Source organism: Budorcas taxicolor, chromosome 7, assembly GCF_023091745.1.
Source record: "Budorcas taxicolor isolate Tak-1 chromosome 7, Takin1.1, whole genome shotgun sequence".
NCBI classification, from domain to species: Eukaryota; Metazoa; Chordata; class Mammalia; order Artiodactyla; family Bovidae; genus Budorcas; species Budorcas taxicolor.
This window is the reverse complement of record NC_068916.1, coordinates 18,723,930-18,750,643: the sequence shown is the minus strand read 5'-3', so window position 1 is coordinate 18,750,643 and position 26,714 is coordinate 18,723,930. Positions and strand designations below refer to the sequence as shown.

The following is a 26,714-nucleotide window of genomic DNA, read 5'->3' as shown; positions in this document are numbered from 1 at the left end:
ACTGGATTGGAGTCTGGGAAAGGGCCTGTAATAGAACCCCCTCAACGGCCTTAGAAGAAACCAGCTGTGCTGACACCTTGATTTTGGACTCCTGGCCTCTATAACTGGAAGAGAATAAATGTTTACATCACCTATTCTGTAGTGTATCCAAGTAAAATGGAGCCTGGTGTTAGGCCTGGGTAATGAGGAAAGGGCCCGTCTTTCCTCACAGGCTGCGGGGTGATACTGGCCCACTCTCCACACTTCCTGGGGCCCCCTCGGGAGCACCAGTTCTGAACTTTAGGACTTGCTCCTACCTTGTGACAAGATCTGTAAACAGGTGTCACCTCCAGATCCCAAGCCCAATCTGGCTCCTCCCGGCCAACTCCGAACCCCCCGGACCCTAGTTTCCAGACTAGTTTGTGGGGTGAGATGAGGCTCTCTGTGCAGGAGGAAACATGCCACTCTGGGCCCCAGTGCCTCATGGAGATGGCATCCTGTTCATTTGTCATTGGAAAATGACTCTAAAAGCCCCCGTGGTGAGGGAGGTGTTTGGGCAATCCAGACAGACAGGGACCACCAGACAGTGGAGGGCCAGCGCTGGCCTGACTTTCATATGCAGGCATCAAGGCAAGCTGGGTCGGGTTTTCAGATTGCTCTTTTAAACCCTTGCTTCACCAACCCAGCAGGAACACAGGGGACTCCAGGAGAATTGGCAATTGTTCTGGGGCCAGTGGGTGGCTGTCCTAGTTAACAGGGGAAGGGGAGGGGAAGGAGGGAATCATGTTCCCAGCAGGCTACACACAGGTTAACTCATCACTCACCAGTCCAGACGACACAGGTCCAGGGCTGGGACTCAGGGAAGCAGCTCTCCCTCTTGCCCCCAAGCCCTGCACAGGGGCCCCAGGGTCAGCCTTACAGCCACCAGGTCATCTCATCCCTGAGAAGGGCAGGGCCAAGCGATCCTTCCAGAGACACGCCTCGCCGTGGTGTCACATCGCAGGGGCCTGGATGGAGCTGGGAGAAGCTCGTGAACAATCCCTTTGGCGTCAGGGGTTTTCAATGAAGACTGCTGCTCTGAGTGTGCTAAGTCATGTCCAATTCTTTGCAATCCCATGGACTGTAGCCCGCCAGACTCCTCTGGCAATGGGATTTCCCAGGCAAGAATACTGGAGTGGGTTGCCATTTCCTTCTCCAGGGGATCTTCCCGACCCAGGGATCGAACCTGTCTCCTGCATTGCAGGCGGATTCTTTCTCACCGCGTTGCCAGGGAAGCCCTTAATGAAGATCACTGCTACTTATAATCACAAATGAGATTTCACCTATGAACTTGCATTTCCAGGAAAACGGGTGGATCCAGTACCGCTGGGCTCATGCCAAGCAGGGGTTGCCCAACCCCGCCCTTAAGCCAGACCCACAAATTGCTCAGAACTGTCAGGTAAAGTGACTGGTCCCAGGGCCCCCGGATGCACACACCCTCCCCATTGGTGAAGAATTCCTAATTCCTTCCCAGCTCTGCCACCTAAGGGCTCTAGGACTCTTGCGAGCAATGTGACCCCTGCACCCGTTTCCTTCTCTGTACGATGGGGACAGGAGCTGTGAGAATTCAGGAATGTGAGCCAGCCTCTGCTTTCCAAACAGACAGTGATGCCACTGAGGGCTGACCCTGTTCTCTGCTCTGTAATCACCGATACATATACACAGGTGAGAACCATAAACTTTTATTAATGGAAAATGGAATGCCTCAGTAACAGAAACCTTGTCTTAAAAATGGCAGAACAAGAACACATTTATTTTTAAAAAAAAAAGTGAATTCACATTGGATTGAGCTACAACACGGTGGCAGGATTTGCTTTTGCTTCTTAAAAGATTCCACAAGTTCAAGGTTAACTCTGCTAAGAGTTCAACAGTACATCTGTCCGCCTACCAGGACGCGTGGAGGGGTGGGGTCTAGTAGTGGCGGGTGAAGTGGGGGTCTCTGTTGCCCCGGTCCTGGCCAGCCAGTCCATCGCTGTCGAGGCCTCCGGCAGGCACCACATCACCTTGGGTGTGCCCGCTGTGTGCAAAGCCGCCTCGCCTAGGAACAAAGGCACGTGTGTGTTCTCATCATGTCACCTCGCAGCAGCAGGCTCAGAGCCCCCTGGCTCTTTCCAGAGGAGAAAATTCACAACCACAGGTTGCCTTCTGGGGAGGACTGTTAGTTGCAAAAGTTGTGAAGGGCCGCTATGGGAGTGTTTTCAAAACACTCAACCAGAAAGCTGATCAAGGATGCAGAAAGTGAGAGGAACTGAAGAGCGAGAAGAAATCTATTTTACGGGCAGACAAAACTTACCCCGATATTCCGCCCCGATCTGCCATGTGCCCGGGGCCCGAGGGTCCAGACAGGCCCCTCTCACCACCTGGAAGAGAAGGAAGAGTCTAACACTCCCTTCTCAGAAGCCCTGGGAAAGCTGGGGGAACCCTGGCCGCCCCTGCCCAGAAGCCCTACCAGACCTGCAGGCGGGGGTCAGCCCATACCTTGCCACCGCGAGTGCTCCCGGCCTGCTGTGTCTGCGTCCACTGTGCCCGGCCAGGTGCGCTCCTGATGTTCCTCCAGCCTCTGGTTGTGCTCCGACCAGTCACGGCCACCCCTTTGCCAAAACAAAAGGCAGACACACAAAGGTCCCACTATGCCTCCAGGAAGAGGCTGTGGCTGTGGCTGGGGGGTTGTGCCCTCCTGGCAAAGAACAGGAAGAGACACTTCCCCAGACAAACACATGTGGCCAATAAGCACATGAGTAGGTCTTCAGCACAGCTAACGTCACAACCACCTCACCAGTCAGGATGGCTACTATCAAAAAGACAGACAATGGTGCCAAGTGCAGGTGAGGACATGCAGACACAGGGATCCTCACACCGGGCTGCTGGGAATGTGAAACAGTGCAGCCCCACTGGAAAATAGCACAGTGGTCCCTTGAAACATTAAATGCAGAACGGCCATGTGACCCAGCGATTCCATTCCAAGGTGTCTGAGACCGGTAAACCTGCATTTACACAAAAACTTGTACACCAACCACCCCAAAGTGGAGACCACCAAAGTGTCCATTAACTAATTCATGAACAAATACAAAAAATGTGGTCCCTCCATACACTGGGAGATTCATCAGCCTGGAAAAGGAGAAAAGCCCTGACATTCTCTCCAACACAAATGCACCTTGAGGACATGTTGCTCGCTGAGAGAAGCAGACACAGACAGACAGTGTGTGATTCTACTGATGGGAAACGTCCAGCACAGGCCAGTCCAGAGAGAGGGAAAGTGGGTTAGTGGTTGCCAGGGAGATGGGGAGGGTCTGCTTATGGGGGCTTCTTTGGGGGGTGATGTAAATGCTCTGAAATGGGTTGTGGGATGGATGCATGGATCCATGGATCAACTGAAAGCCATCCAACTGTGCACCGTCGACAACGAACTGCACAGTGTATCTTGAAACAGCTGTTTCAGACAGAAACCCTGGGAGCTGACAATCCAAACCCAGTCCCCATGTGCAGGAGTAGCCACCCGGTCCCACAGTGACACAGCTCCACACAGCCTGCTGCCAGAGCATGAGCTCACCCCTTTACACTGAAGACACAGTGACTGAACAACCTGAAAGAACTCGGCGTTAAGCAGGTCACTATCTATCCAACTGGCACCCTAGTCTTGATCAATATCCGAAACACCCCTAGAGATGTGGCAGAGACTTCTGGTGATTGTGTCACCAGCCTGACAAGACACCTAGACCACTCTGGAGCACAGGGCCGAGTGAAGCTTCTCTACTACTGACAGGGGACAAGCCTCAGACAGCCTCAGGGCTACCTGCTTCAGCAGCCGGGGCCTGTGATAGGGACCATCACCCCTAGAGCTGACACTGTTCCAGGTGAGCTGGTGGGCACATACACCTGGATCCCTCACACAGAAGCCAAGCTGGGACCAAGTGAGGGCAGTGATGCCCCCAGGGAGGCTTGGCGTGGCCTGCCCGCTAACCTGGGTGGAGGTGGCGGCCCCCGGCCCTCGCTCATCCTCTTGTCGGAGCCGTAGCCGCCCCAGGCGTCTCGGGAGTCGCGGGCGTGGCGCTCTGGTGGTCCTCCATGGCTGTGGCGCTCGTCTGAGTAGTGCTGGAAGGCGCAAGAGGGACAGGGCGACTCCAGCCTCACCGTTCCTGGATAGGCCTGTGGCAGGCCCACCCTCTGGGTTTGGTCAGCCTGAAGACCCTGCCACCCAAGAGGCCATGCCCAGGCCCCTTCTGACACTTCTTGATCCCGTCCTCACTTGAGAACCCCAAGCACCCCTAAAGCTCCATCACTGATGCACATGAAGGACCAGCAGAGGGCCCCCTGGCCCTGTGAGCAAGGACAGTCCCAGACTCTGGGTCCACCAAGGCATCACTCAGACCCGTCTTCCCTGAAGATGACCAACACCTGCTCCTTGCTGGTGACAGGAAGCTTCCCCTACACCACTAGGGCAGGCCAGCGCCCTCAGACCCCTAGCTCAGTACTGTGGAGGCCTGGAAGCCAGCAGTGCTGCTGGGAGTGGTTCAACGGCCCTGGCCAAACAAGTCAGTGCTCTGCAAGTCAGCACATCTTGGGAGCAAGGGAGGCTATATATTCTTTCACCACCCCCTCCGCCTCCCGACCCCATTTAAACAGCCACGACACTGATGCTGCCCCCACCTGTCTCGTGGGGGTGGCATCCGCTCTCCTCTGAGCTGACACCCTAGGGCACCCACAGACCCTCAGACAGAGGCAACCACCCTAGTACCTGACAGGGATACCCTAAAACACAGGCTAAATGACCCCAGCAGGCTGCTAAGCCCCTGTTTGGGAGGTCCCACGTGTCTAGACTGGAAGGCACGCTACATAAGCAGACAATCAATCCTCTTTATTCACTTCCTATTGAATAAGATGAAGAACAAGCCCTATATATATAATGTCCACGTCTGCCCACTGCACAGAAGCAGCCACGCTCCCAGCCTGAGGTCTGGCTTTTACTCACCTGCCCATCTCGCTCTCCCATCACTGACCTTGAACCTTCCCTCCTGCAAAACAGAGGTATCTCATTCCAGTGGCAGCTGACGGCTCTCTCGGACACTGCTGCAGACCACACGGAAGAGTCCAACAACTGGGGTACTTATCCTCTTTCACCACATGAGAACAATTAATTGATGGACAGGCCTGAAAAAAGAGCTGGCTGACAGCTCCCTGGGGGTAGGAGTGAAGTCAGAGCCTAAGAAAGTGGGGAGGAAGGTTTTACTGAACTAAAATCCTTCACAGGGGTCTCAGAAGTAGAGACCCAACCCATGAAGCCAATGCCAAATTAATCTGAGGCCTGGTGACAAACTGGGTAATAAGAGAGCCTTCGTGGTCTTAGCCTCTGGTATGATCTGACCCATGTGACTAACACATCAGAAACCAAGTCCAGCCATGATTAAATAAATGAGTGGTGTCTCAGCCTGTCTTCACCCCCATCTCCCTTCCCTCATGGAGGAGCTAATGAGCAGTGAAATGGCTCAAGGATATGCAGCCTGGGGGAGCGCAATGAGAAACTTAAAGAGAGAATGCTTAAACTGGAAAATCAGGGGCTGCCTTTCTAATAAATGAGATAGTCTTCATTAAAGAGGCACTGACAAAAAAAATTACACCCCCAGACCCTTAAAACACAAAGCAGGCCTGAGAGGGCCACTGCCACATCCTGTAGTCAGCCCCCTTGGTGTAGGCTGGCTCGGGCCCCATGTGGGTCAGTGACCCCTGCAGATGGCTCCAGTGGGTCACGGCCTTTCTCTAAACCACTTCCTCATCTGTGAGAACAAGGAGGCTGGGCCATGCCCTCCCCTCCTCAAAGACCTGTGCTCCAGTGCAGCTCCTGCCAGGGGAGGGACAAGAAGGAAGAGTGGCCAGGGAGACCCCAGGGAGCTATGCAACCCAGAGCCGGGGAGCCGTGTATCGTAAGAGGATAGTGCGTAAAACACACACCATGAGGCCTTCCCCATAGTCAAAGCGAAAATGCACTAAGGGACCACCGATTCCCACATCCCGCTCAAGGTCTCTCTCTAAATCCCTCGTATGGCGGTCACTAGGAACCTCCAGCACGAGAAGAGATGGAGACCCAGCCCTGCTGGAGAGGGGTGGGGCACTGACCTATCAGCTCCGTGCTCCTGGTACCGGCCCCGGTCACGGTGGTCGAAGTGGTGGAAACGGTGATCAGGCCGAGGGAAGTCCGGGCGGTACCTGTCCTCCATGGCCATGCGCTTTCCTTCTGGCCAACCGGTGTCATCTCGCCTGTTTTTCATTTTAAAAAAGATGCAAATTTCACTTATGAGAGAGAATGAATGGGAAAAAATAAGAGGGTGGAAGTGGAATGCTCTCTCCAGACACAGTATCATTTAAAATGTCCTACAGGGCTAATCTCTAAACATTCAGTCATTATCGCTTTGATTTGATATATTAAAAACCCCAAACTACCAAAAGGCACCCTGGCATTCTCATTTGACAGTCCTGAAAGAAGAACCACTGTGTGAACTAATTGTATCACAAGGCTGTTAATACCTTGATCCCCAAAAGAGCTCAAATGCAAGTAAAATGAAATATTTGATTCTCCAGAAACAACGTTCTAAGTTACCACATTTCCAACTCGTCATCTATGGTAATCTGAACTTCTCTCCGCGCTTTTCAGAAGCAAAGGGAATTAGATCGGGTGACAGCGAACTACACACAACTTGGGATGGTCTCCAATTATCTTCTTCCTGATTTTTACTACAAAATTAGGCTCAAAGGTGGTGGGGTGATGGGAGACCATCAGTTAAGCAGCTCAGAGAAGGCGGAGAGAGATAAACCTCCTTTCTTAGAAGAAGGCAACCTGCTTTTCCACAGCACCGTCTCTGTGACTCTCACTCCAGGGAGGACATGTGAGCCCGAAGGAGATGGCAGGGAACACAGCCTAACGCATGCCTGCCTGTCTCCTCCCCACTAGACAGTGTCAAGCTCCCCTAGGAACCACAGCGCCGATGAAAGGACTGCCAAGGCAACAGCATCACCAAGCCTCCAGCAAGTGGCAGCTCTGGAGATACTCTACTAGCTGCGGAGGCGGCAGCTACGAGCTCTGCCCAGGTGTCCATCTTCAGCACTCCCAACTCCCCACACCAAGGTGGACGCAGCCACACCCCGCTCTGGCTGTGGCCTTACCGCCCAATGTCGTAGGGCCTCCTGACCACCGACCGCCGCTCCTGCTCATAGCGTAGCTGCTCCTGCTGGTGCCGCAGCTCCTCACGCTCCCGCTGGATACGTTCCTGCTCACGCCGGCGCTCCCGCTCCACGCGCTCCCGCTCCCGCTCCAGCCGTTCACGCTCCAGGCGCTCCCGCTCCAGGCGCTGCCACTGGCGGTCAAGCTGCTCGCGTTCCCGCTCCAGCCGCGCCTTCTCCTTGCCCTCGTGGAAGGCCTCCAGGCGCTGTTCCCGCTCCCGCTGCTCACGCTCTCTGCAGACACAGGAAGGCCACCCTGACTTTCCCACATGGTGGCGCCTGGGCACCGAGGTCCTCGGAGGGAGCCTGGACACATCAAGCTCCTGGACGTGACCTGGCTGCCCCCTCACAGGCTCCATCCCGCCCCTTGAACTGCTCTGATCATCCAGAAACCCCAAACTTCATCCTTTTCCCTTCTCTAACTAGCAAAACCAGGGTGAGCTGGGAGGGAGGGATGATGGCGAGTGGACACAGAGCCTCAGGTCCAGACCAGGAGGACCTGCTCAAAGAGCACCAGAATGAAACCACAGGTAAACGGCAGAAAAGTAAAGAAAGCAAAGGATAACCGCTACCCTGAAGTTCCTGAGCAGATAAAACCCTGGAGACACGGATGACAGCCACTCTCCTTCAGAGGCAACTCATGCTCCTTTCTGTCACCCTTTCCCTCTCCGAGGGTGTACGTTTAACACGTGGCATTTTGAAAGGGACCTAAGATGGTGTGGGGACAGGAGAAAGCCAGGCACCAGTGAAGGAATCATAGGTCTTGCCCCTCAGCCACCACACATAGGAGCTGGCAAAGGAGCTGGGGATGCCCCCCTGCTCTCCTCACTCGCTCCCAGGGCACCAGGGAAGGCTCTACACCAAGGGCACAAACTGGAGAAGCTGTTGATCCAGTCTGGTGGGGAAAACTGAGGTCTCAACCCCAGAGACCCTCCTCTGTCAAAGCCACAGGTGGCCTGCGTACGCGTGCTACCTGGGCCAGGGCACAACTTCAGCCAGAGGAGATGCTGCTGAGCAGAAACAGGCTTGGACGACTGCACTGGGACGACTATGTCGTGGGGTGGGTGGGTGCAGCATGGACAGCAGGAGGCCAGCAAGCCCAGGCTACTGGCTTGGGAGGAAGGGCAATCCCCCCCGAAAAGAGACCCCGCTCACCGCCGCCTCTCTGTCTCTCGGATCTCCCGCTCCCGCTGCCTCTGGCGCTCTCGCTCCCTCTGTTCTTTGATTTTATCAAACGACAGGATGTCTCTCTTCTCCTTGCTTTCTGACTTGCGATCCTGACTCTTTGAGCTCTGTTGACCAAAATCGGCTTATTAATGTCAGGAAAATGATGATGACAAACATAGGAGGCAAGTGGAATTAGCATGTCTGGACTAGAGTAAGAACCTTGGGTCCCCTGGGGTTTACAGGGAGGCCCCAGCACAGGTTGCCTCACTGTGTGAGTTTTGATGCTACAGCCTTGCTTTCAAATCTTGCAAAGGGCATTAATGAAAGAGAAGGAGTAGAGTAAAACCTCAGCAAGCAGTTTCTCTGAAATCACAGAGCCAAGCGCTCTGCATTATCTACAGCAAAACCAGGCTCCCCAGAGGCACAGGGCAGGCGCACAAGCCACTGCAGCAATCCCTCTGCTCGGTGGGGTCACCCCTCGACTGCTGGTTCAGGGCTCAGGCAGCAGGCCTCCATACAGAGCAAGCCAAAGGCCCACAAGTGTAAACCAGCACTCCAGATAAAGCAGAGTACTGTGAGCACTTCTGTGCTCTTCCATTTCTGGGAGAAGGCAAGAAACACTGACAAATGATTTCCATTCTGAGGCTCTCCAAGGCTGGGGCTCCCACAATGGCCACAAGCCAGCCTCTCCTGGAGGGTTTTGTGTAACTCAGAACCCAGGGCCTCCTGTGGACCCACTGCCTCACAATTCCCAGGGAAGGAGCCTGGGATACGTTTTTTAAAAAGCTCCTCAGCAGTCTTTTCTTAACTAGCTCACAGAGGGGCAAAATATCAACGAAAAACAAAGCAATCCAAAAGAAAGAAAGTGAAAGGTCATAACCAAACATTTTACTGAAGAGGGAAAAAAAAGGAGGGGATACAGAGGAGACCTGTCCACACTCATTACAAGGACAGGTTCACAACCCCAAACACCGCAATGATCTGCAAGGAGGGCAGAACTGGGAGTCTGAGCACACACTGCAGGTTGGAGAAGGGAAGGACAGACGGCTTACATCCTGAGGTACAGATGTCATCTGCTGGGGAGGATGGCGTGGCAGTGGCAAGGGGAGAGGTGTGTGTCTCACATTGGGTTCCCGGGTCCACAGCCTGCCCTAGGCACTTTTTAGTGGCCTGGCACATGCCAGTGTCCTCCATAACCTTTCTGAAGGGCACTCAATGAGCATCTACCACAACAAACAATGTGTCTGCAGCTCTGGACCTGCCCTGACAAATGGCATACCCACCAATGCTGCGTCCAGAGGGGACGTGGAGACAGCCCAGTGTCCATCAGCAGGGGACTTGGTCAAAATGACCATGGTACACCCACAGCTCAGTAGTAAAGCTTTACCAGGAAAAGGACACCCGCCCCCACACACACCTGGGTGGATTTCAGGGATACTATGCTGAGGGCAAAGACCAATCTCAAGGTCATGGTTGTATGATTTCATACACACATTTTCAGGACACCATGCTGGTGACAAAAAAAACCTCTCACAGGCTTCCAGCGTTGGGGATGGACTGGCGGGGTGGGCAACGTTACAGGGGTGTCTAGGAGGAGACCTCTGTGCTGAGGGACCAGGTGTGCACGTGGACTCAAGTGGCAGGACTCAAGTCTACACTGCTGACAAACTGTCCTGGTGCTGCCCCACCTCCACAGTTAACTGGGACCGAGCCACCCGGCAGGTTCTTGGGACCTCTGTACTATCTCTGACAACTTCCTATGAATCTATAATCACTTCGAAATTTGAACTTTAAAGCCGACCTTTTTGTCTCATATATAAAGCTTCACAAGACAGCAGCGATGTGCACAGCAACTCCCAGGAGGCCCAGGCCCCATGGTGCTGTACGTGTAGATATGCAAGTGGCAGGTGCACTGGCCGCTGAGAGGGGCCCATGCAGAGTGGAGGCTTCCGCTTTGCTTACCTCATCTCTTTCTGTACTAGTTGTATTTCTCATCAAGTTTACATTTTTATTTGTTTAACATCAGAGTTATCTGGCTGGTGAGATTATTGGCCTTCCTTGGTTTTTCTCTGTATTTTATCATTCTCCTCAGAGGAACACAGCATTGGGAACTGCCGCTTTATGGACCCCAAGTGCTTATTTCAATATTAAGCCTCAACATCATAAAGTGCTCTTGGGTGAACACTGCTAGCTCTGTATTCACTAAAAGGGCGCTGCTCTCCTCGCTAATGTTTTAGTTAGAACCTTCAGCTGGGAAGCAAAGGGTTCAGTTTGCCAGAGTAGAAAAAGTAAAATAAGAAGCAATCAGCTTGTCCTGTGGTGCAGGCCACAGAGGCAACGGAGCTCACTCTCTGATCATGGAAGAGAGGCAGGTGGGCTCAACTTGTCTTTTTGGTTAATTTAATAAAAAACTAGAAAAACAGCTACAGAAAATGAGCAGAACCTGCCTTCCAGCCTGACAAGCCCTAGGCCTTGCCCATTCTATCCAGTTCATGAATCAGCTCTCCTGGAAGATGGTATAGAATAACAGGACTGGCAAAGGGTCAACTTGTTTATGGGCTACAAACATAGTTAAGGACTGTTTCAGAGTAAGTTTCAGAACCTAATCCATGTCTGTGCACAGTCTAGTTATTAATAGCAACATGTCTCCTAAGTACTTCAAAGAACCTTAACATTTCAAGGGTGAAACAATGCTGTTCTCGTAACACAAATCAATGTGGTTGTTAAACCGTCACTGGAACCGGCGGGACTCGAGAAGGCAGGGGCAATACTCACTCTCTCCTTTGACCTGCTTGTGGTTTTCACACTGATGACAGGCTCCCCTTTGGATTTATCCATCACAACAGTTCGTTCCATTCCTCTGCTTCCTTCAGGAAAAAACACACCATCTATGAACACATGTCGACACCCTCCCTCCCCGACCACAGGTGGGCCCCAGGCTGACTGGGGGCTCTGGACACGCCTTCCATGGACTGCTGCTAAGCTCTGGAGCCTTGGTGCCCCTACTTGCCTCTCCGATGTGATAAAAAGCGCTGCTGACATGGCAACATTGGGTGTGAAGTGGCTGGTGTCCCCCGACTGGCCTTTACTTATCTGGGGTGATCTGTTTGAATCTTACGGCATAAATGAGGATCAAAGTGCATTCTGCAATATGGGTGCAAACATTTGCCACCTGCGGGCTTCCTTCACCCCCACACTAAACCCCAGCAGCTTCAAGGTGAACCCAATCGGACGTGTGTTCCGCCTACACATCTTGGGGAGCTCTGCACAACCCAGGCCCCCATATTCCATGTCAGATGCTGCCTGCAGGCTCATGCGCCCTGCCAGATGGGTGAGCTCCCCTCATTCATCTCCCACAATGAAGGCTTCCAAACTGATTTTCTCTCAACAACACAATTAGCAGGCTCTAACCACCCCAACAATTACTGATTTAGGGACATTTACAATACTTGAGGAACATCTTAAAAAATAAGCCTGTCTTGAAACTGCTGGCAAATTATCCCAAACATTTGAGATGTAACTTGTAATGTGCTATATCAAATTCCCAGGCTCCAGATGGCTGGGTTTTGTTTGTTTTATTGGGGGGGTGGGGAGGGGGAGGGTGCACACGTTGGTTTTATTTTTTCAACAAAGTGCTCTGTGGACTCATGCAAACCTGAAGGTCAGAGCACAATCAACGTTGATAAAATGACAACAGAGGTGAAGTGCCCCACGTGTGGCTGCTGCAATGGTGCAACGGGTGTACACCCTGAGACTTCTGTTTTCTATTTTTCCCTTTAAAAAAAAAAAAAAACTATATCTAGTGTTAACATAAATGCAGGAAAAACTTGATGACAGAAGAGCAGAATCTCACGGAATCAGTCACATGAACCCAGGGCACCTGGCTCTTGCAAATCCCGCACTTTATTCTGCCAGAGACTCAGAAAAAGCAAATACCCAGGTCACTGAGCCACCGATCAACACAGACCCTGACCAGGAAAGCTCTGGGTCTCTGATGCTGCAGACAAGCTCCCTTCAGCCACTTCATCGCCGAGGCTCTGGTACTCTCAGCACTTCCCGTACTCAACTCAGCTCAGCAAAGGGCACCTGCTAGGCCCTCGCTCCACACGCCCACTCACCACCCTTGCCATCTCTTCCCGTCTTGTCAACACATAACACTCATCACCTGATTTCGTGACTCTGGACCGATTTTCAGGTCCTGATTTCAGCTCGTTTTCATCTTTCTCTTCCTTTTTAATGTCTTCAGGGTCTTTTTCCTCCTTTTTCTCCATCTTCTCTTCCTTCTTAATGATGGTTCTGTGTACAAAGAAACAAAGTTACCACACCTGAACCCCTGAGAGTCCCACAGGAGCAGGTCATTCTTTCACACACAGCAAACCTGTCCGCTGGCAGTCAAAGGGGTAGAATTATTTGAAAACCATGGGAAAGATAATACCCTCTTCAGATACAGCCCCTTCCCACTGAAGTTCCCTGCTACACCTAGAAACCTGCTGGATGATACTGAAGGCTCACAGGGTGTTTTCCCCGAATGCTAAATGCACCAGTACATCAATAGACCCATAAGCAGACATAGAAACATCCCAACTGTATAGAAAAGCCTGTTAAAGACTAATTTCAAATGCTTCCTTTTGTATTTGTGGAATATTATTTTTATTTTTTGTAGGAAAAAAACACTTTCCCCAATAAGTAGAATGTAAAACCGAATGGAGGTTCAGCACAAGGATGGGTGGTGCCGCCGCCTGAAGCAGCGGTTCCCACCTGGACCACCACACTCGGGGGAGGCTCAACACCATGTGATGTGCCAGCAAACATGAAAGCCGTTAGTACTGTTTCAACTGAAGGCAATCTCCTGCTAAGCAGTCAAGTACCTCACGGGTGCCATTCAAACAGTCTCCCACATCCTCTACTGGTGTTCGTCTCAGTCCACACTTACTGAACGCCCGCTGCATGCTAGGGTCCAGGCTGGGAAAACCAGGCCCCATGAGGTCTGCTAACAGGCACCCCCTGCCCTCTCTTCTCACCAACCAGGCAGAGTGTGGGAGGCCCGAGGAGTCCTCTCCTAGGCGCCCCTCAGCTCACCCTTCCTTGCTCCTAAACTTCACGCATGAAGCTATCATCTTTAATTGGAACCATTCACTCTAAATGCTTGTAATGTACTACTTTCCCTTTAAAACACAAAACACTATAGATACAGCTCAAGTCTGCACCCTGAGACAGCCACCACGGATGCCTTTACTGTCAATCACGTGGCTCCACCTCTCCTGGCTTTACATGCATGTTCCTATAACCATGACGCCCTCCAGTGATACTCTAAGCTCCTTAAGACTGACACAGCAGGATGCTCCTTGTGCTGCCCTATCACACCTTCCAACCCATGCTCTGCCCATCAAGCTGTGTAGACACACTGCACAGATGTGGGTCCTTTCGCCTGCTGCACCACAGTCCTGTTATTCACCTGGTTCTCCTCTGACAGACTAGAGATTGCTTCCTGGTCACTATGTGACTGCAAGAGAAGTCCCCAGGAAACGCCTTTGACATGCTTCTTCCACTCGGTGTGGGAACCCTCTCCCTCCCAGGAGACCTAAAAGACATCTTGAAAGGAGATGCCTCCTACTTGTTCCAGACTCACATGCCACCTCTTAGACACAATGGGACTTCTCAGTATCACAAAGTTAAGTGATTTCTTTTCTTCTTCTATTTTTTTTTTTTGGTTGCACTGTATGTCTTGTGGGATCTTCGTTCCCTGGCTAGGGACTAAACCTGGGCCATTGGCGGTAAAAACACAAGAGTCCTAACCACTGGACCAGCAAGGAATTTCCTAAAAAGCAATTTCTAAAACACTAGATGCATACATACACCAAAAGTGTCAGCCCTGGGTAGTGACATTATACTTGACATCTGAGTGCACTTTCTAAACGGCAATTTTATAAAAACTCATCCAAGACCAGCCCCCTCTTCAAGAAAAGCTTCTCTATGTCCCTTATGCTGATTTCCAAACCTAGAAATTCTCAAAACAAAAGGTCAACAAGGGTGTCCACTGAAGAAAGAGTAAGATTAAAATCAAATTATAAAATGCTCCTAGATCACCTATGTGAGAGCAGTCTGGTTTCAAACAACTTAAGCTTGTCACCCAGTTGAGTGCCCCTATACGGGGGGAGAGCCTCTGCTTGCCACAGGCCCATTCCACTCCTTTCCCAGCTGCGCCTCCTTCCACGCAGAGCACAGGCCTCACAGCATCATTCCACTGGTTGCAGAATCCGCCTGACAAGGGCTCACTGAGGGGGCCTGCACTCCCTTCCTTGCCCCCGTGGCTTCCCGTGTTCTACCAGAATTGGTTTCCAGAACCTCTGACAGGATGTGTCTCTTCGGAGAAGTTGCCGATAAAGTTACCATCTCACCCCTAATACAAAAAGGCTCACCTGACATGCATTTCTCCAGGGTTTATGAATTCCAATTTGGGTATTTCATTTCCAATAAAGATCAACAAGAACATCCTTAAAAACTAAGTTTAACTTATGAATATAATTTTGCCCTTAAGCATGTTTACTTAACCATAAATGTTCTTACATCAAAAAAAAAGAATAGAATTATAGAAGACTGACATTCTCAGCGAAGGAGTCAACTTTTGGAGTGTAAGTGGACCTAGAAATGAGCATAAATTGTGCTGCCAATACAAACTCACGGCAGATACTCAACCTTCTAAGAAAGGCACCCTGTCAGGCACGTCAACAGTCTACCTCCTCAAAAGACATAAGCCTACTGTTTTGATAAAAGTATCAACAGGAAATGCCTGCTTTGAAAGATCTGTCCTTGTTTTCATCTTGATTAAAGATGCAGATCACTTCCTTTATAAAAATAGTACCTCAGACCTGCAGTTCCCAAACTATAGTTCAAGGTACACCAGGATGGGTCAACTCACAAGTGCTCTGGGATATTTTAAATTTTGAAAAGAAAAAAAACATACGCTATATGTCAGATGCTAGGTGTACTAGGAGCTTTTGGTTACTCATCTCAATATGAAATCAGGGTATACTCCTTTGGGTAACACTGGCTTTGCAAAGCTGGGCTTCTGTAGTTACTGTGATAAAATACAAGAACTGCACAAAAATCAATGTGGATCAGGAAAGATTTCAAGGTTTGGAAGGCTGTGCAACAGCTCAGAATGTCAAGAATGGACTCTTGAACAATGGGGTTTGGGGTGCTGGTCTATCACATAGTCGAAATCAACTTATAACTTCATAATCAGCCCTTCCTATCCACATGGTTCCACATTTGCAGTTTCAATCAACTCCGGCCCCACAGTGCTGTCGTTATTTACTCCTGAAAAAGCTCCCCGTGTAAGTGGACCCACTCAGTTCAAATCTGCCTTGCCGAAAGGTCTTTTAGTCTGTTATCTGTTTCAACAGATAACTAACCTGTTTGAACATAAATCTCTATGCTGCGCTCAATCGTGTCTGACTCTTTGCAACCCCATGAACTGCATGTAGCCTGCCAGGCTCCTGTGTCCATGGGAATTTCCAAGCAAGAATACTGGAGTGGTTTGTTACTTCCTCCTCCAGGGGATCTTCCTGACCCAGGGATCGAACCCACATCTCCTGCATTGGCAGGCGGATTCTTTATCACAGCAAATTGCTGGCTCAGCGATTTGAACATGAATATTAAGATGCAAAACCACCTGAGATTTAAATGAGGAGCTGGTGACCCAGCGGCTGCCACTTGCCGTCCTCCCAAAAGAAAGGTTTTTAAAAAGCACCTTACTTTTCAACTTTGATCTCCACTGAATGATGTCTGTCAACACTAGACAATTTTTCCTTCTTCACTTCGCACTCTTTTCTGTCAGACAGCTTTTTCCCAGAAGGTTCGTTTTTGGCCTAAAACACAACATAGATAGAAATGGCTCAGGGACCAGGTCTTCTGGCCTGTGAATCCTGCAAGTTCCAGCAGCAAGGACGGCCTTACCTTCTCAACAGAGATCATCCTTCCATGAAGCTCAGTTCTGTGGAGATGGCTGATACACTTTGTGGCCTCGTCAGATGTTGCCATGGTGACAAACCCATAGCACCGGGCCCCAGGACTGCGGGCATTGGTCACCACTTTGGCTCCAACAACCTTCATGAGAAAGGGTACTCTAATTTTCTCATAAAAATAACCACACTATGTGTCAAAAATTACCTGCAATTAATTGATCATCAGAATTATTTCTACTTGTTTGCACTTTTCTGAAATTGTTGTTCCTTGCAAGGATATATTAAAGTACTTCTAATTAATCCTGACCTATCAAAATACAACAGCTTTTGATACAAGATCAACTCTCACAATGACAATATAAATAAGAAAAGCTAAAGACAGACGTCAGTAACCACAACTTCAGTAATCTCGAGACAAATGAAACTGGAAATAGAAGATGCAGCAAAAGAAGGTCTAAGGGGAAAGTTTATTGCAATGAATGCCCACATCAAGACACAAGAAAAAACTCTAATAGATAATCGAAGGAATCAGAATGCAAACTAGTCACATATACCAGATACAGCTAATTAGTCATATATCATCAAAAACACGTAATGCAAAGTCAAGCAGATAAAACAGGTACAAGCCACTCCCCCCCCAAAAAAAAACATGGCACAGAGCAAGATGACAGATTTAAAGTCCACCATACCAATGCTCATGTCAAATGTAAATATTCCCAGAGGACATTCGAAGTGGCAGTTGGGACACACAGAGAGCCTGAGACACATGAGCCTGGGCTTCGGCTCTGACCTCCTCTGACTCAGTTGGTCAACGAGAACAAGTTTGCTCCTCTCTCTGGACCTCCTGTATCCAGCTCTAAGATGGTGAGGGGACCCATGCTCCCCCTAGGGTCCCAGCAGACCCTGACATTCATGGTTTTCCACATGGGGATAGAGAACCACTGCCCACCCTGCCAACGGAAGCCCCGATATGTCCAAAGCACCCCATACAGGGCCAAAAGGCAAAGAGCCTCTGCTGAGAGGGACACAGATGTCAGTTCTCACATCAGAGATGAAGTTCTGCTTTCTCCCCTCTCCTCAAGGTGAGGGGCTGGGTCATTTGAGCATTCCATCCAACTAGTTAGCCATGTCAAGGCATCACTTCTAACGGCAGGTAAGCCCAAGAGAGAACGACACCACAGAAAGCTCCCAGTTCCCTGTCGGCGCCCCTTCCCCGATTCCCGCCCCCAGCCATCAAGCTTCTTGCGGATCAAGCCTCCGTCTGCACAACCCAGTCCCAGTTCCACTGTACACCCAGTCCCACTTCAGGGCCTTCCTGCTGCCTTGGTCCAACGGCCAGGCACACTCAACACTCAGGTCTTGGCCTAAATGTCACATCCTCAGTGATAAATCACTGACTCCACCTTCCAAGTCTAAATTAGGTCTTTCTACCACACAATGATGGCAGGCGGTAATCTTCAATATACTTAAAAATAAATACATATGACATGTTGCAGTAAGTTATTTTCCATCGATGTTAAGACCTAGAACAATGCCTTGTTATCTGTTTCAGCTTTACAATCAGTGAAAGTCGTTCAGTCATGTCTCTTTTGAGACTCCATGCAATTTTCCAGGACAGAATACTGGAGTGGGTAGCCTTTCCCTTCTCCAGGGTATCTTCCCAGCACAGGGATTGAACCCAGGTCTCCCGCATTGCAGATGGATTCTTTACCAGCTAAGCCACAAAAGAAGCCCAAGAATACTGGAATGGGTAGCCTATCCCTTCTCCAGCGGATCTTCCCGACCCAGGAATCAAATCAGTCTCCTGCGTTGCAGGTGGATTCTTTACCAACTGAGTCATCAAGAGAAGCCCAGTGCCTGACTGTAAATAAGTTAATAAATAGGTTTTGGCATAGTAGCGTTTTACATCCTTCCAAATGCTTCTTCAGGGTCTTGTCCGCTTCAGTGCCTAATTTCTCATCGAGGAACAAAGCCCTGAGCAAAGGAATGATGACCGGGCAGTCAGGATGGCACAGCAACCTGGAACCCCTGCCACCTCCTGCTGAGTGGTACCCTGCTGACATCTACCACCCACCACGGACCCCCAGGAGACCAGGAGATTGCTTCTTTAGCTAATTCCACAACAACAGAATCGTTCTTAAACATTCCTCAGAAGTTTCTGAATTGTAATATTTTCCTCCTGCCTCCATGACCGGGAGTTGATTTATTTTTAAGCCACCATCCTGTTCAAATTCTCCAATTATGCACTTAAGATGCTAGAAGATATACGGAGACCAACTCTTCACTTACTGTTAAGGGGGAAAATCTCAGCATGCCAGCTGCCAGTGTTTTTTTCTAATTGCCCCACAGCACGTGGAATCTTCCCAGATCAGGGATCGAACCTGTGTCCCCTGCATTGGCAGGAAGATTCCTAACCACTAGGCCACCAGGGAAGTCCCAGTTTCCAGTCTGGTATTGGCTAAAAGACAGTTTGTTCAGAAGAAGCTGCAAAGCACAGCAGGGACACGGAGACTGTAGTTTTACACACCTTTTCTGAGCAGCACCTATAAGCTGTCTGCTCCGCCTGTCATCCACTCTCAACCAGGAGATAAGGTTTACTACCCACAACTGGTTATGTTCCGCTTACCTCCAAGTTTTTGTTCTTGTCTATTTCTTTTCCCCAACTGGAAATGAAAACCAATATGCCAAGACCAGGCGGGTGGTAGCACATTAGGGGAGCGTACCTTTCCATATTTGCTGAAGAGGTTCTTCAGATCTGTTGCCCGAGTTGTGGAAGACAGTCCACTGACCCATAGATTCCTTCCAGAGCTATTGCTGATTCGACCTGCAGGAGGGAGATGATTATGCTTGGCCTCCTGAGACTGCAGCCCTCTCTTAAACCCTAACGCAATCCAACCTTGATTCCTCTGAGTCAAGAATTCAATTACTGCCAACACATGGGACAGAAAATGAAAAATCTATATCACAAAAACTCAATTTTCTTACTCGAGGAATAATCACACCTATGCCAGTTACAAACTGAAATGGCATTCAATGATCAGCTCATGACCAAGATAGCAGTTTCTAAAATTCTATCATTTTACAGGTAGAAAAATACCTGTCCTATAAAAGGACTTCTACCATTCCATAAATGAGTCTCAACAAAAACATACATTCAAAAGCTCATCAACATTTAAAAATTAGTCTCTCAAGATACAATTAGCTAGCTGATTAATTCCCGTAATCCATAATAAAACCAAGTACTGGATCCAAATTGTGGATTCCTACAGACCCCTCCCTCCCAAAATAAGAGATCCGAAGGTGACTCCCTGACATGTAAGTTGAATCATACCTTTTTCATCTTTAACGATTGGCTTTATATCTTTTTCTTCCTTAAAAGAGCTAGAGATAAAAGTTAGTATTACTTGTACAGGAAAAAATAAAGAGAACTAAATCAAAAGTATGATATATGCTAAGACTGAATACCTACCAGAAAATTAGTCAGAAATAAAATTTTAACAGGCACCTTCGCAAGCTTATATTGGAAATCTCACCCCCCCAATACAATGTCAGATTCTTAAAAATCAATTCTATTTAGCTGACGATAACACTTAACAATTTAAGAGCACAACCATAGCAGGTTGAGGAAAACAAAAGGAATTGAAATCACCCATTAAAAATACACAAAGAGAAATCAAACATTCTTTAGAGGTAAACTACAATTGCATCAGTCTGGCTGGCCAATTGCAGAAAAACAGCTCATGTGTGTCATTAAACGACCAATGAAAAGGAGATAGCGTCTGGTCTAAAACTGAGAAAAAACAAACCTCATTTTCTGATCAGCGCCCTCACTGGCTGAGGACTCTTTAGGAGCCGGAGGGACTTCATTACAAGCTTCAAAAGCAAACTTCTTCACGTCTTCTTTGCTATCCCCGGGGTCCGGGCTTGAGGCTTCCGGGGGCGCTTCCGCGGCCTCCTCGCTACAGGCTTCCGTGTGCTCTGAGGCTTTACTACTCTGCTCAATTGGCTTCTCTAGCCCTACAGGCTCACAGTCCATCCTCTCGTCATCGCCTGTCTGCTCCACGGGCTCCCTTTTCACTACCGCTAACAGGGTGTCTGCCTTGCTCGACTGAGCGTGTGCTGTTGACTCGTTGGCCAAATCTAAATCACCCTCCTCCGGATGGGCGCTGTCAAAAAGGTCCTCTTCCTCCGCAAGTTTTCTGTCTGGCCCCACGCTACTTGTTTCCTGTGCAAATGGCTGCTCCAGCTCGGAACCTTCTTCTTTTACTGGCTCAGATTTACAAGTTTCCCCCAAAATGTCGAGTATTTTCTCATTTTCTACGGATTTAACAGGAATAGAATGGCACAAGGTTTAATTACCAGGGAAATAAAGCAATCACAAATGCGGAACTGGCACGGCGGCCACACTAACACGAAGAGAACTGCTAGCTACACAGAGATTGGAAAACCCGCGGGTACACACACTTAACACTGGTTACACTACCTGCACTCCGACCGACTATAGAGTAAGCCTCTATGCTACATGGAAGAGAAAAGGCCCCCACAGATTTAAACACCTACAACCGTGTGACAGCTTCTCCACAGTCTCGTCCATGTTTTTGTTCAAGTATGGGTCTTCTCCTTATTTTTCCAGTGTCCAAGGTGCTGAATTGAACGCGATCACCATTCAAGGACAGCTCGACCTTCAAATTTCTTTGAATTTCTTTTAACAGAACAGTCCAATAGGAAAACCAGAAATTTCCGCCGGAGGAGACAAATGCAGTCCAGAAGGGGACCAACACGTTGGAAATTTTCGTGGAGAAATTCTGGTTCCTCTTCTGGAATTCAGTCACTTCTCAGGCAATCAGTGCCCTGACCACCGCTTTGTCCTACCTTCACTGCATTAATCTAACGACTGCAGGAAATAATACAAGATCTGCTTCACGTGTAGAAACACATGGAAGAATCACCGGGGAAAGTGGGGCAGGGGAAGTACTTAAATGCCACTCTACATGGTTAGAGAGACGAAAGTCATCACTACATCTCACTTAACATATCTGACCTCCAGAAACCAGAACAGCACTTCCATAGATCTGGTGATACGAATGGGTTTCCAATCTCTGATCCTTGTACGATCTGGATTGTCCACCATTAAAATAATTCATAAGACCATAAAAAAGCTTAAAATATATAAACAGCTTTAAAAGAAAAGTGGGAAGACTTTCAAACCATAACTGTTGTGTTTCTCTTATCAGTACCTGGCTCCAACAGAGGTTCTTCAATATCCTATTGAGAAAAAGAAAAGACAAAACTCACAGAGCACTTTAATGTTAGCCCGTCCAATCCCCCCTTGCAGTTAGGCCTCTGCAATTGGCAACAACTTCCCAGTCCAGGCAGAGATCACACAGATGACTGCTTTAGACATCACACCAGATCTGAGAAAAATCTCTCTCCCAACATGGAACTTTATGTGTAACTAGAACGTGTCAACAAAACCATTTCTCCACCCTGCTGGACAGCTCTCCCTAACTCCACCCTGACTGAAGACACTAGCTCCTGCACTTTGTGAGTCCGGCCCACCTATTTCTGCAGCCCTCCACCTCACTTCCACCTTGTTTTGTCCATCCTTGCAACAGGCCCCAAAGTCTTTACCCTTTCAACTGGCTAATTTGACTGGCTCGCCAGACCTCAACTCTTGACAGAGAAACTCCTCTGGGAAGCCCTCTAGTGTTTGTGTAACCCAATCACCTGCACTTCTCCCTTCTGGTTACATTCTTGTTGGTCATTAACACCATGCCCACTAGGCTGCAAACCCTGACCCTGACAATTTAGCTCACCCGCTTATGCTCAGCTTCCTGAAGGACCAAAGTGCAATGGGTTGTTTATACACACACATGCACTCTCACTCATTCTTTTTAACTGTGGAAAATTCACCACTCATGTCAGGTTTCTAGCCGTGCAGAACCAGACAGTAACCTACCGGAGGTACTTTGAAGTCCAATGATGAAGCATCCAAAGTGTTCTCGAAGCCTTCACCATCAACCTGAAAGAAAAAGCGCCAAGACCTCTTTGCAGAGACAGAATTATGAGTGCCAAGGCCCACAGCGCACCACTTTCCAGGCCACCTACAGATCTGTTTTCTTCACGATGCCAAACGCCATCTGCAAACCCACTGCTGGATCCCAGCGGCTGCACCTCAGCCACAGGGGATATGTCCCAAAGTCCAGTGGCTATCTAAAACTTCAGACAGCATCAGGCCTTAAACACCACGTTTTTCCATACCAATGGACAGGGAGTACATACACCATGGATACATTGGACAAAAGCATGATTTCTGTCCTGGTGAGGATAGTGCAAGGTTTCATCATGTTACTCCGAATGGCATGTAATTTAGAATGTTTAAGAACTGTTTTATTTCATCTAATATTTTTAGACCCCAGTTGACCACAGGTAACTGAAACCTCAGAAAGCAAAACCGTGGGTAAGGGGGGGGATGATGTTACTCTGCTAATCACCTGCCTCCCTGTTTCTAGGCCCGCTCCAGGATCAGGCAGCCCTAGCATCTCTGACAGTGGCTCACGGCAGCTGGCACTCTGGCAGCACCAACTGAATGAACGAACGAGTGAGCAGATTCATTCTCCAAGCAGTTTCCCCACACTGGTGGTCAGCATACGCTACCCAGCCTCAGATTTGTGAAGCTGACTCAAAGGGAAAGTGAACTTCACATTCCTGATTTTACTTGGTAGTAATTATTTTAAAATAACAATAACCTGGCACTTTCCCCTAGTATACTTTAAAACAAATATTTAACTTGTTTTCTTTTTATTATCTACTAAACAAAGGGTTTCCCTGGTAGTTCAGCTGGTATAGAATCCACCTGCAATGCAGGAGACCCTGGTTCAATTCCTGGGTCAGGAAGATACCATGGAGAAGAGACAGGCTACCCACTCCAGTATTCTTAGGCTTCTCTGGTGGCTTAAATGGTAAAGAATCCGCCTGCAATGTGGGAGACCTGGGTTCGATCCCTGGGTTGGAAAGATCCCCTGGAGGAGGGCATGGCAACCTACTCCAGTATTCTTGTCTAGAGAATCCCCATGGACAGGGGAGCCTGGTGGGCTACAGTCCATGGGGTCGCAAAGAGTCAGATGTGACTGAGTGACTAAGCACAGCACAGCATACTAAAGGAAAACTAGTATCTTACAGGTTATTAAATTTGAAAGCTTTCTAACTTTTTAAGTGAAATACAAAAATATCCCTCCCTGAAGATTTTTTTCTTAGGTTTGAAACCTTTTTGGGGGCAGGGTGGGAAAGGCAGGTCATGCAGCATACAGGATCTTAGTTCCCCAATCACATACTGAACCCATGCACCCTGCTCTAGGAGTACAGAGTCCTAACCAATGGACCGCCAGGAAAATCCAGGTTTGAAGCTTATGACCAGGATGTTTCCATTAACCAAGAAGTCAAGTCTATTTTATGGAAATAATTAACACACAATAGGATCACACAGAGAGAATAAACCAAAGCTCCGTGGTAGCCTATGTCAAGCTGTGGCAACGTGTGGAATCTGTGACTATTGAACTTAAAGGTTTAAAGCTCAGTCCTATAAGGGTACTTCTTTTCCAGTTTAAAGCTAGAATGCCTTAAATAAAACCAAACTAAGACAGCTGGGCATGCCAAAGTGGTGAGGTTAAACTGGGAACCAGTTCCAGGAAGATCACCAGGAAATTTTATGCCAAAAAGACAAAGTGAAAAGCTGGCACTATGATGTTGCTTAAGAGAATTAAAGTCTTCCCTCATACACAGGAAGTTTGAACTGTTTGTTTTCTTATCTTTCTATAGATTTTTTAAACCTCTTTTCTTTTCAAAGAAAATACTTTTAACAACAGTGACAGACTTTTGACTTATGCTAAGAATGTATACCCTACCCAATTACAGAAATATTCTCCAGCATTACAGAGAAGTTATCCATTAGTTAACATCTGATCTGTGTTGAGTTTAAATGGATGCAATTTAACGCCAAGATTTAGACACCAAATGGTGATTTAGCTGCGTTATTTAACCAACCATCAGCGCGTTCCGTCTTGGCAGAAGCTCACACAAACAGTGAAGAGCCCCAGGGCTGCAGCATTTTGCACCGCGACTGCGTTACCTACAGCGTGTCCTGTGAACTGAGCCGGGAGCTCCCGCAGCTGCGTGGCCACGTAGTCTTTGCTCTCACAAAGGGATTCCAGGATGCTGTCAGTGCCATCCTCCCCGAAGTCTGGAGCAGTGCTGTTCTCAACTTCGGTTTCTTCTAACACATTAACGTCCATCATGTCAATACTCTGCAAACCCTCCAAACTTGCTTCCATATCCTCCTGTAATGAGGGACGATGAAAGGCGTCAACTACCAGGTGGTCTGGGACGCAGAGCTCCTGCCGCCCCCTCTGTTGTCATAGCATCTACCTGCCCGTCTCTGGAATCTTCTTCCAGGCCATTGTCTTCAGTACCTTCCTCTTCTGCCTTTTGTTCTAATAACAGAAAAATTGTTCAGTCAGATAGCACTTGGGTTCTGGCCTTGTAATTAGTTTCTGCAGGACGACACAGCGCAGTCTTGGTGAGAACATGATACAAGGAAGCTGAATGCGGCTGTTCGTCTGTCACGTACAGTTTTGTCTCAACTGGAACATAAGATCTAGGATTTCTGTAATACCATCAAAGTATTTTGATTCTGCACAAAAATAGCCAAAGCTTCAAAAGGTTTCCAAACCAAACTAACACAAACATCCTCAAACAAAAATGAGCAAAGGATAAAAACAGGCATCTCCCAACGAGTAAATTAAAAAAGTCATGTCCATACAGCACCCATAGAACTACACCCTCAGCGTGTGGGCTGAACAGACCTGTGAGGTCCCCTTCATTCCACCCACTGCATCAAGCCTCTGGCTTTCTGTCATTCTTCAGCCCAGAAGCTTTTTTCTACTCAAGGCAAAAAGGCAAAGGGTACCATAAAGTCTATTTTCACCCTGGGCTCTGCGAACGCAAAAGGACTATTGAGAGTGATGCCAGGTATTCCCAATGGGGCTGGAAGGGAAAGAAAGTGGAAACTCTTAAAAACTAAGTAAAATCTTTGGGCTCCCTGTTATCAATAGCCTTAAAAATGTACATACCTATATTCTAGAATTCCCCTTAGGATGTGCAAAACAAAGGTGACCTGTTCTAGAAGGGCATATACAGACTAATATCCCGAAGAAAAGCAAACCATGGCACGTATGTTTACATGTGGGAGGCCAGTATGGGGGGGGGGGTCAGTGGGGACGTGGGATGTAACAGGGTGATGCCTAGAGACATTTTTAGTGTTACGACGGGCAGTGCTACAGGCATGTAGTGGGCAGCGGCGAAGGATGCTGCCCAGCACACAGTAACACAAAGGACAGCACCCTACCACAAAGCTCTCGGTTCAAACTATCAACACTGCCGAGTCTGCAAAATGCTGTGGCATATCACAGTTTTGCAACTTAAGAAGCCTCGGTCTTTATTCTATAGATGTTTAGTTGATTTACAATGTTGTGCTAATTTCTGCTATAAAATAATTCAGTTATACACACACACATATATGTCCTTTTTCATATCCTTTCCATTATGGCTTATCACAGGATACCGAATACAGTTGCCTACACTATACAGTAGGACCTTGTTGTTGATCCAACCTATACATGGTAGTTTGCATCTGCTGATCCCAAACCACCACTCCATTGCTCGCCCTACACACCCCACCCTCCACAACCGTAACGCTATGTTTGTGAGTCTGAAGAAACCTCAATCAGTGCTTAAAGATGCCAACTGCAATATCCCAAGTATTTCATTTCCCATTATTATCAATGATTACTCAAGAAATGTAGTTTTATTACACACTGTGCTCTTCACATTATTTAATATCCCTCACAATGCTAGCAGGTTTATTATTTGCATTTGACAGGAGAATTTGGTTCTGCTCCAAAGCTGGGACTCAAAAACTGAGCTGTCCCACCTCCCATTATATCTGAACTGGGCATAACCTTTTGAAACACACTATTTAAAATGCTTGATAATTGCACCGAATTTCTCAAGCCTCAAACAGTAGCTTGAAGTGCCTATGAAGAAGGTAAACAGGAGAGAGGCAGACCAAAAAAACCTCACCAGAAAGCACCCTAAGTGGGAGTGAGAAAGATAAACACTGGGCACAAAGGCTGTGCCCCAATCCCAAGGGATGGGTCTTGACTAAAAACTGAAGGGTGGGGGAACAGAACAGGGGAATGGCACAGACTATCCAATTTTAATCCCAAATGTAACCTAATTTAGAATGATCTTTCAAAACACACCCAGTTTTCAGCAATTCTGTCCATTTAGATG

At 48.4% G+C, this 26,714-nt stretch overlaps 1 protein-coding gene across 5 annotated transcripts in view; it reads right to left on the bottom strand.

Moving 5' to 3' along the window:
- Positions 1 to 1,727: 1,727 nt before the first annotated feature.
- SAFB2 (scaffold attachment factor B2) overlaps positions 1,728 to 26,714 on the bottom strand; it is a 28,464-nt gene continuing 3,477 nt past the window's right edge. For 3 of the 5 annotated variants that reach the window (XM_052642544.1, XM_052642546.1, XM_052642545.1), the window contains exons 3-21: positions 24,789 to 24,853; positions 24,497 to 24,700; positions 22,324 to 22,386; positions 21,602 to 21,629; positions 20,171 to 20,681; positions 19,696 to 19,745; positions 19,088 to 19,188; positions 16,357 to 16,506; positions 16,156 to 16,268; positions 12,563 to 12,693; positions 11,173 to 11,264; positions 8,386 to 8,522; positions 7,174 to 7,464; positions 6,130 to 6,270; positions 4,988 to 5,030; positions 3,980 to 4,110; positions 2,497 to 2,609; positions 2,312 to 2,378; positions 1,728 to 2,056 (exon numbers count right to left, since the gene is read on the bottom strand). In XM_052642544.1, coding sequence (XP_052498504.1) covers positions 1,930 to 2,056; positions 2,312 to 2,378; positions 2,497 to 2,609; positions 3,980 to 4,110; positions 4,988 to 5,030; positions 6,130 to 6,270; positions 7,174 to 7,464; positions 8,386 to 8,522; positions 11,173 to 11,264; positions 12,563 to 12,693; positions 16,156 to 16,268; positions 16,357 to 16,506; positions 19,088 to 19,188; positions 19,696 to 19,745; positions 20,171 to 20,681; positions 21,602 to 21,629; positions 22,324 to 22,386; positions 24,497 to 24,700; positions 24,789 to 24,853 — 2,558 coding nt within the window. In that variant the 3' untranslated portion in view covers positions 1,728 to 1,929. Of the gene's footprint in view, positions 2,057 to 2,311; positions 2,379 to 2,496; positions 2,610 to 3,979; positions 4,111 to 4,987; positions 5,031 to 5,056; positions 5,219 to 6,129; positions 6,271 to 7,173; positions 7,465 to 8,385; positions 8,523 to 11,172; positions 11,265 to 12,562; positions 12,694 to 16,155; positions 16,269 to 16,356; positions 16,507 to 19,087; positions 19,189 to 19,695; positions 19,746 to 20,170; positions 20,682 to 21,601; positions 21,630 to 22,323; positions 22,387 to 24,496; positions 24,701 to 24,788; positions 24,854 to 26,714 lie in introns of those variants that run through there. The other 2 variants (XM_052642548.1, XM_052642549.1) reach the window with 2 other exon arrangements.